General features: G+C 38.8%; 1 protein-coding gene across 1 annotated transcript; it reads right to left on the bottom strand.

The window, feature by feature from the left end:
* Positions 1-8093: 8093 nt before the first annotated feature.
* On the bottom strand, positions 8094-10251 carry LOC139190115 (uncharacterized). Its single transcript, XM_070809891.1, has 2 exons — positions 9827-10251; positions 8094-8811 (listed from the first exon to the last, which is right to left on the bottom strand). The coding sequence occupies exons 1-2, from the start codon at positions 10249-10251 to the stop codon at positions 8094-8096; spliced, it is 1143 nt and encodes a 380-aa protein (XP_070665992.1).

Genomic DNA, 10251 nt, shown 5'->3' with positions numbered 1-10251 from the left:
TTGGTGAATTCTCATCCATTAATTCAATGTGTGTCAGGTAGTGAATGACATAAATTGGAATTTTATGTGGCTAGTCAAGCAATACCAATAATGCAAGATTGATGAACTCCAATAATTTGTCCAATTGTGACAAATCAGTAGCAAACATTCAAAAGAAAAGTGGGCTGGCTTCACTTGTCAATTTCCTAATATGATTATGAATCTCGATATGCTTAACTTTAGGAGTTGTATATTTAAGAGCAAATGCCTCTGCAAGTTGGAAATAGTATAGAACTTTATGACGATAAACAATAGAACCCTAACCCTAGTGAAGAATTTTTAAGCTCTTCATGTTAAGATAGAATTTTTTTTCGGTTAGGATAGACTTTTGATGAGAAACAATAAAGCCCTAACCCTTAGTGAAGAAATCATGTTAAGACATAATCCTAAACCCTGGCAAAAGATATTATGCAAGGCTTAAAAACCTGCGAATTTCGTATGTATGGTTGGTGAATCGCATATATAGCTAGATTGTCCTCTACGTGTTATATGCTAAAGCTAAAGTATTAAACTTTAAGGTTGTGTAGTGACTCACATTAAAAAACAAATATGCGCATATATATGTAGTTTATATGTTATCTATACATTATTATTATTGTTGATACAATTGATATAGTATTATTAAAATGTGATCGGTTATTGTCGTTATTGTTTTCGCTGAGCCTAATAAGCAGATACCCCGTTGCATAGATATGGTTCCATAGTTTGTATCATAAAACAAAGTGTTGGTCATAGCCACTAATTTTGTAAATGCAGCCCAATTAATCACAATAAATCGATGAAATTAGAGAAGTAGCGCATGCATGCAATGTACCACAAGAAGATGAAAGTGCCCGGTTCCCAAAGATACACATTCAAGTAGGGAAGTGTGGGGGTGAGGGATGGAGGTGGATTGTCTGCCCTTCAATTTTCATACTCTTCTCATTCTTTTATATTTATGTGGTCACGGTTAAGCCACGTTAATTTTTTATATTGATTTTTTTTATAAAAATAATAAAATAAAAAGTAATGGGAATATAAAATGTTATCGTGGCTTAATCGTGACCACACAAAATAAAAAGGAATGTGAAGAGTATGGAAATGGGAGGGCAGACAATCCACCTCCTTGAGGGTTGACTCGGATGAGATAGAAACAGAAAGAGTGATGACTGAGGTCAGAGCCAAACTAGGGTTATAGAGTGGTCAGCCACTAGACACGAGGTCTGCAGCCACACGTGTGGGGCGACTGTGCGTTGAATGCCATACCCCTCTCTCTGTATGTCTGTGTGAGTGTGTACACTTCTCAATGTCTGTAAATTTCATCAGTCTGACTTCACACGAATGGGTTTGTCTGTCAAAAGTGCACGTGTGGGGGACATGAGAGATGGAAGAGATTGAGATTTGAGAGAGCATGACGATGTTCACGTTTGGGTTTGTCTGTCAGAAGTGCACGTGCGGGGGACATGAGCAAGGTCTAAAATATCGATGATATCGGAAATATCGGTAGTCCAAAAACACGAAAATTTCGATGGAAATATCAGGATATTATCGATATCGATAAAAATTAAATTGTAAGAAAAACTTGGAATTTTTTATTGAAACTTTGCAAGATTTTTATTTAGTCAATTATCTTTTAGTTTATCACAAAAACATAGGAAGGAAATGCATTGCATGATGGATTTAACTGATTTAAGTTGATTATATAGCGAGCTGACAAACATTGTGAGTGTAGAAAATATGTAGTAATTAATGAAAGAAGTTTAAACACACCATAATCATTTATATATAATGAATTAGTACAATATTTTACACTTTATACATTGCATGGTAAGATACATGAGTGACTTTGTATCACATAGAGTTCATATCAAGGTCTAAAATATCGATGATATCGGAAATATCGGTAGTCCAAAAACACGGAAATTTCGATGGAAATATCGGTATTTTAGACCTTCATGAGAGATGGAAGAGATTGAGATTTGAAAGAGCACTGACGATGTTCACGTACTTCCGGAGCAAGGTTCACATGCACTCCCATGCCATTTGTCGCTCCCACCCCACACCCCCAAACACCCCCTCCCCCCGATGTGGGGGACATGAGAGATGGAAGAGATTGAGATTTGAGAGAGCACTGCCGATGTTCACGTACTTCCGGAGCAAGGTTCACATGCACTCCCATGCCATTTGTCGCTCCCCCTCCCCCTCCCCGGGGGCGCTCTCTCTTTCTCTCTCTCTCTCTCTCTCTGTGCCAACGCAGTGTGGGGGACATGAGAGATGGAAGAGATTGAGATTTGAGAGAGCACTGGCGATGTTCAGGTACTTCCGGAGCAAGGTTTTGTCGATCCACCCTCCCCCCTTCCCCGGGTTTCTCTTTCTGTGCCTGGCTTTTAGCTTTAGCTTCCAATTGATTCACAACTAACTAGTTTGTTTGTGGCTTCTTTCACAGACTTGGTCACATTCAACCTTGGTCTTTAGCTTTCGGTTCCATCCAAATTAGTTTCTCGTGCCTTCTATGGTACATACTTTTGTATTAGATATAGAATTTAGGGCAAAATTAAGGTACGTACATGTATGGTCATCTCAGAGATTTTGGGAGTTCTGTGCGAAATTTATAAAAGAGCCATTCTCTAAGATAGTTTTAGAAAAGTAGGACAATGTTGATGCCAGAAAACAATCACTTCAATCAAAACGAACTTTAGCACTCACTAATTGCAAATTTACAAATGTCATTAATTATAAGTAAAAAGAGTTATAAATATAACATTCACTAAATGATCAAAAGCATTTCAATCTTCAACAACCAAACATGAAAAAAAACTTCAAAATGCTAACTTTAAAGTTTCACTTGAATATATAACATTATTATATAATAAATTGAAAAATATCCCCTTATAGGATGTTACTATTGACACCAAAAATATCTCATTGCACTTCAAATTTTTATATTTAAAAAAAAAATACTCTTTTAAGTAGTGCACAATGAGATTTTAAAGTGCTAACAAAAATAATTTTTAAATATAAAACATCATTACATAATATTAGATGACAAAATTTTTAAAGCCCCTTAATATTTGAGGCCCTGTACGATTGTACTTTTATCTTCCCCTCAACACCCCCCCTCTTGCTACAAAAAGGATTTATTTTTAGTGAACGTGTCACCATTAATTAATCCTATTTTTGTTTTTATTTATTTTTTGTAAAGACGAAATAACAAATTCTATTTTCTCGCACGAACGTGTAGCGACTGACATAGGAGCATAGTCTGAAATATCGATAATATCGACGAAATATCAAGGATATTTCGGTTTTTTCAAATCACGGATATTTCGAAATATATCCATGTACATATCGTACAAATATTGACAATATCGACGATAATATCGGAAAATATCGATGTCGATAATTTCGCTCACACTTCAGCAATATTTTGTCAAAATATCGGTGTAATATCGCTAAAATATTTGTACGATTGTACTTTTATCTTCCCCTCAACACCCCCCTCTTGCTACAAAAAGGATTTATTTTTAGTGAACGTGTCACCATTAATTAATCATATTTTTGTTTTTATTTATTTTTTGTAAAGACGAAATAACAAATTCTATTTTCTCACGCGAACGTGTAGTGACTGACATAGGAGCATAGTCTGAAATATCGATAATATCGACGAAATATCAAGGATATTTTGGTTTTTTCAAATCACGGATATTTCGAAATATATCCATGTACATATCGTACAAATATTGACAATATCGACGATAATATCGGAAAATATCGATGTCGATAATTTCGCTCACACTTCAGCAATATTTTGTCAAAATATCGGTGTAATATCGCTAAAATATCGAAAATATCGATGTAAAGGAAGGAAAAAAAAAAGAAAAAGAAGAAAAAAAAAGGGAAAAAGGGAGGAAAAAAAACACAAAGGGTACTTGAACCCCTCCCATTTTACTCCTCCAACACCGTAACCACCATATATCACTTATGTTTTAGTGATAATATGCTAAAATATTTATATTTATAAGAGTGGCATGTTAACAATTACATGCAAAACTATTTTGGGGATTTATCATTTGATGAATACTCTTCACAATAAACTTACTCTACACATAGAGATGATGAAGATAGTGAAAATTTTGAACCTCATAGGAACTTTATGTGGTACTAAATCACTCATGTATCTTACCATGCAATGTATAAAGTGTAAAATATTGTAGTAAATCATTATATATAAATAATTATGGTGTGTTTAATCTTTTTTTCATTAATTACTACATATTTTCTACACTCACAGTGTTTGCCAGCTAGCTGTATAATCAACTTAAATCAGTTAAATCCATCATGTAATGCATTTCCTTCTAATTTTTTTGATAAACTAATAGATAATTGATTAAATAAACATTCTCCAAAGTTTCAATAAAAATTTCCAAGTTTTTCTTACAATTTCCGTGGTTTTTATTTAATTTTTATCGATATCGATAATATCTCGATATTTCCATCGAAATTTCCATGTTTTTGGATTACCGATATTTCCGATATTATCGATATTTTATACCATGCGTATGAGTTGCAAGAAAGAGTTTGAAACAGCAAAAGTGAACAGGGTTAGGGTTTTATCTTTTTAATTCGAGACGCGTACCATCTTGGTTGTTTGTTTGAAAAATGGTGGACAAACCTACCTACTATAAATCTACTGTCGGTATTCCACTTTTGTTTTCTTTAATTTATTTAGGAAAATTTATGCCATTCACATCTATTCGATAGTGCTCACTATAGTATAGATTTGAACTCCAAAAGTAAAACAATTAGATCTTGAGCTAAAGTTCTGTTGCCAGCCTATGAAAAAAGATAAACAAATTCAGTTGATCATGTTAGCAACAATTTGTATTACTGCACATGCATACACAAGACCATTAAAGATCGTCTCTCAAACAAGAAAAAGTCATTTGGTTAATGTGTTGTCACGTGTATACGTTGTCCTTTCTCAATACTTGTTAAAAATATGAAGCTGCTAGGGTTTCGGGTTTCTAGGATTTAGGATAAGCGAGGGAGAAAATAATGGTAGTTTGATTTCATACAAATTATGCTTTACATGGAATACAAGATTTATACAATAATACATGAGGCTATTCTAGGAAGTCAACTATGAATATCAATACATGATTTACACGGATCAAGCTATTCCTATAACTAAGGAAGACACACAATCTTCAATGATACTCCAAGATATTGTCGTTCAATACTCCCCCTTAAGGTGGAGTGTGAATGTCAATCACACCCATCTTGCCAAGTAAGGATCGAAACATAGCTTTTCCAAGTGGCTTGGTGAACATGTCAGCTAACTGCGCTTCAGTACGAACGTAAGTTGTTGTGATGATCCCTGATTAAATGCACTCATGAACGACATGACAATCGATTTCTATGTGCTTGGTGCGCTCATGAAACACTGGATTAGCAGCTATATGTAGAGTAACATGATTGTCATAATGTAGCTTTGCTGGCACACGATGATCAACTCATGGGTCAGCTAATAAATATTTCATCCATGTAAGCTCGCATGTAGTAGAAGCCATGGCACGATACTCCGCTTTTGCTGAAAATCGAGAAACAGTCGTTTGTTTATTAGTTTTCCAAGACACCAATTCACCACCAAGAAATATACAATAGCCTGTGATGGATCTCTCTGTAATTGGGCATCAAGCCCAATTGGCATCGTAATAACCAGTCAACATTAAGTCCCCTTTTGAAGGAAATAGAAGTCCTTGTCCAGGTGCCTTTTTTAAGTAACGCAAGAGGCGATGAACGACTTCTAGATGTGGTTTTCTTGGTTGTTGCATATATTAACTGAGTATATGAACTGTATATATATGAAATCTCTAGGCTGGTGATCGTAAGATAAATGAGTTTGCCAACAAGCCTCCTATACTTCGAAGCATCGTGAAGAACTTGTCCCTCCGTTAGAGATAACTTCAAGTTTTCTTCCATGGGAAATTTTGTAGGTTTGGCACCAAGTAAACCAGCTTCATAAAAAATATCAAGTGTGTATTTCCGTTGAGAAATGGAGATGCCTTGAGAAGACCATGCCACTTCTACGCTGAAAAAGTATTTTAATGGTCCAAGGTCCTTAATTCGAAAATGAGTGTGAAGAAATTGCTTAAGGTCACGGAAGGCCACTTCATCATTACATATGATGATCATGTCATCGACATAGATTAGTACGGCTGTGAATGAGTGATCACGTACCTTGGTGAATAAAGAGTAATCAGCCTTGGATTGTTGATAACCGGCTTGATGTATGACGATGGAAAATTTGGAAAACCAGCTACGAGAAGCTTGTTTGAGCCCATAAAGTGCCTTGTTCAGTCGGCATACATTATGTTCCCCTGCCAACGAAGACCAGGAGGCAGCTACATATACACCTCTTCCCCGAGGTCCCCATGGAGGAAAACATTTTGGACATCCATTTGGTGGAGAGACCAATGACGAACAGAAGCCACGGCCAAAAGACAATGAACTATAATGAGTTTGGCAGCAGGGGCGAAGGCACTTAGCAATAAGATGAGTTTTATAACGTTCGATAAAACCATATGAATTGTAATTGATTTTATAGACCCATTTGCAACCAATGGCCTGATGACCGGGAATGAGACGAGTGAGAGTCCATGTATTGTTGTGTTCTACAGCAAGAAGTTTGGATTGCATAGCAGCTTGCCACTGAGTATCATTATTAGCCTACTCAAAAGTGGTAGGTTCGACAAGGGTGGAAATAGCACAGGCAAAAAAGTGATAGGAAGAAGAAAGATAAGCATAAAAAACATAGTGAGATAATGGATAGTGACTACCTGACATGGAGGAGGAGTTGGCACCAAGAGTAAGTGATTGGACATGATATAAATGGTAGCCCTGGAGTCGCACAAAGCGTTTAGTGGGACAATGGGAGTGTCGAGTATCAAGGGGAATGGGTTGAAGGAGTAAGGTCGAGTGAAGGTGGGGGGTAGACTAGGTGGGAGGTGGTGGGTGTGGAGATGTGTCTGTGGGAGGTGGTAAAGGCATGGTAGTGGGAGAATTAATGATAGGTTCTGAAGGTGTGGAAATAGGGGGATCAAGAGGTAGAGGTAGGACAACACTATCAGGTTGGTGATCTGGTGGCTGAGAAAGAAAGGGAAATTGATCTTCGTGAAAGACAACATCACGAGTAGTGGAAAATTTGTGGGTAGTGAGATCATAGAAATGGTAGCTTTTTGACCAAGAGGGTATCCAACAAAAATGCATTTCTGAGCACGTTGATCAAATTTATGTGTGGGAGTAAGATTTGTGGCATAGCATGAGCAACCAAAAACTCGGAGGTGGTTAAAATCGTGATGGGTATGATGTAAAAGCTTAAAAGAAGTTTTGTGCTAAAGGAGTGGTGTGGGTAAACGATTAATTAAATAACATGCGGTTTGAACACTTTCCCCCCAAAATGTTAAAGGTAAATTGGCTTGAAATCGAAGTGCTCTCCCAACATTTAAAGATGGCGATGTTTCCTTTCAACTACCCCATTTTGTTGAGGAGTTGAAGGACAAGATGTGTGAAACATGATACCTTTGCTATCAAAGAATGATCGTAAAGAAGTGAATTCAACCCCATTATTTGCCCTAAGTGTTTTGATCATGCAATTAAATTGTGTTTGAACCCAAGCAATAAAAGAGCATAACAAGCCTTGTGTTTCAGACTTCAAAATGCATAAGGTGAATCCAAGTATAACGAGAATAATCATCAACAATGGTAAAAAAATATCAAGCCCCCAAATGGGAATTGACTCGATGGGGTCCCCAAATATCACAACGTATTAAATCAAAAGGTGCTTTAGATGAAATAAAACTTGATGGAAAAGATAAACGAGTTTGCTTAGCAACAGGGCAAATGTCACACGAATGACTCGAGTCAAACATAATAGTTAAAACTTGCTTGGTCAAAACTTATAGAGGGCCGGTGGAGGGGTGTCTTAAGCGTTGGTGCCAAAGGTTGGAATGACAGCTGACGTTGCGAGCAAGGTGAGGATTTTGTGCCTACGACAAGTAATAGAGCCCATTATATCACTTGCCCAGGCCAATCGTCCTCCTCGTATCCATGTTCTGTATCACACAGAAGGTGGGAAAGAAAATCACTATGCATTGTAAGGACTCGGTGAGTTTGCTAACGAATAACAAATAGACTCGAAAGTTAGGCACATGTAACACATCATCAAGTTTAATAAGAGGAGTGACTTGAACGGAACCAACAGAGTCTATGGTGTAACATCCCACATCGCCCAGATGAGTGATCCTTAAATGTATATTCTCATCCCTACCTAGCACGAGGCTTTTTGGGAGCTCACTGGTTTCGGAGTTCACCGGAACTCCAAAATTAAGCGAGTAGCGCACGAGAGCACTCCCATGATGGGTGATCCACTGGGAAGTTCTCGTGTGAGTTCCCAGAAACAAAACCGTGAGGGCGTGGTCAGGGCCCAAAGCGGACAATATTATGCTACGGTGGTGGAGTGAGCTTGGGACGTGGTGGACCCCGGGCTGAATTGTCATAACCCGACCTGAGTCTACCACATCTCGGGCCCGTTCCACCACCGTAGCATGATATTGTCCACTTTGGGCTTTACCATTCCCCCACGATTTTGTTTTTGGAAACTCACGAGCAACTTCCCAGTGGGTCACCCATCCTAGGAATGCTCTAGCCTTATTCTCGCTCCCGAAGCTAAGCGAGAAGGAGGCCAGAACACTCCTAGGATGGGTGACCCACTGGGAAGTTGCTCGTGAGTTCCTAAAAACAAAACCGTGAGGGAATGGTAAGCCCAAAGCGGACAATATCGTGCTACGGTGGTGGAACAAGCCCGGGATGTGGTAAACCTGGGCCGGAATGTGATAAATGGTATGAGAGTCAATCCCTAGCGGGAAGTGTGCCGACGAGGACGTCGGGCCCCTAAGGGGGGTGGATTGTAACATCCCACATCGCCCAAGAGAGTGATCTTTAAATGTATATTCTCATCCCTACCTAGGACGAGGCCTTTTGGGAGCTCACTAGCTTCGGGTTCCGTCGGAACTCCGAAGTTAAGCGAGTAGCGTGCGAGAGCAATCCCAGGATGGATGACCCACTGGGAAGTTGCTTGTGAGTTCCCAGAAACAAAACCGTGAGGGTGTGGTCGGGGCCCAAAGCGGACAACATCGTGCTATGGTGGTGGAGCGAGCCCGGGAAGTGGTCCGCCTTGGGCTGGGATGTGACATATGGGGCTTTGAACCCATTCGGCATGTGTACAGACTCAAACATAGATGAGGCTTTCTTGTCAAGTAAGTGAGGTGAATGAGAGATGTATTCTGTTGCCCCACTATAAATGATCTAATAGAGGGTTTTTTATGGTAAAACTTCTGATATATATTAGACAAGGGTGTAAGTGTACCTGTGGCGTTTGCAAACTGTTGTGGGTTACCGTCAAGATTGTTTTTCTTAAGCATTGCCATGAGTTGATTGTACTCTTTAGCAATGAATTTGGGCCCGTCACTGGTGGTTCCTTTGTGGCACTATTCAACGTTTTTGGCGACTTTATCACCAGTCTTCACTTGGTTGGCCGCATGTTTTCTCTTGTTAGGAGGTGTTACCTTCTTGCCCTGATATTTGTGCCCCGACGGGAAGCCATAAAGATAGAAGCATCGATCTACAGTGTGATATTTTTATCACAATAGGAGCATTTAAAGGATAAATTACCTCATTGTGTAGCAGGTTCCTTGTTGCTTATCACATTTATGGCATGTAAGTTGTTATTATTGCGAGTGAGAGATACCTCCACTTGTTTCTCTTGTTGTAGAACAAAGAGTATGCCTTCCGAGTGTCTGGGAGTGGCTGCATCAACAAGATTTTCCCACATACCACGACATAAGATTCTTTTAATCCCATGAGAATCTGCATCACCATTTCCTTATCATCTCGTTCATTAATCTTCTTCAAGCCCCCACAAGAGCATGTTGGAAGCTCATGGTAGGATGCCAATTCATCCCATAATGCCTTTAACTTCATGTAGTAAACCGAGATCGATTGTTGCTCTTGTCTGTGCTCAACAATTTTTCTCTTAATCTGATAAACGCGTGAATCATTTCCTTGGGAAAAACGATCATGCAGGTCTACCCACACATCTGCTGCTGATGTGTAGTAAGAAACGATGTTTGCGATGTCTTCATGCACAGAGTTCAGGATCCACGCAAGGACCAT

Source organism: Malus domestica, chromosome 01 (genome assembly GCF_042453785.1).
Source record: "Malus domestica chromosome 01, GDT2T_hap1".
NCBI classification, from domain to species: Eukaryota; Viridiplantae; Streptophyta; class Magnoliopsida; order Rosales; family Rosaceae; genus Malus; species Malus domestica.
The sequence above is the reverse complement of the archived record's forward strand: the minus strand, read 5'-3'. Positions and strand labels throughout refer to the sequence as shown.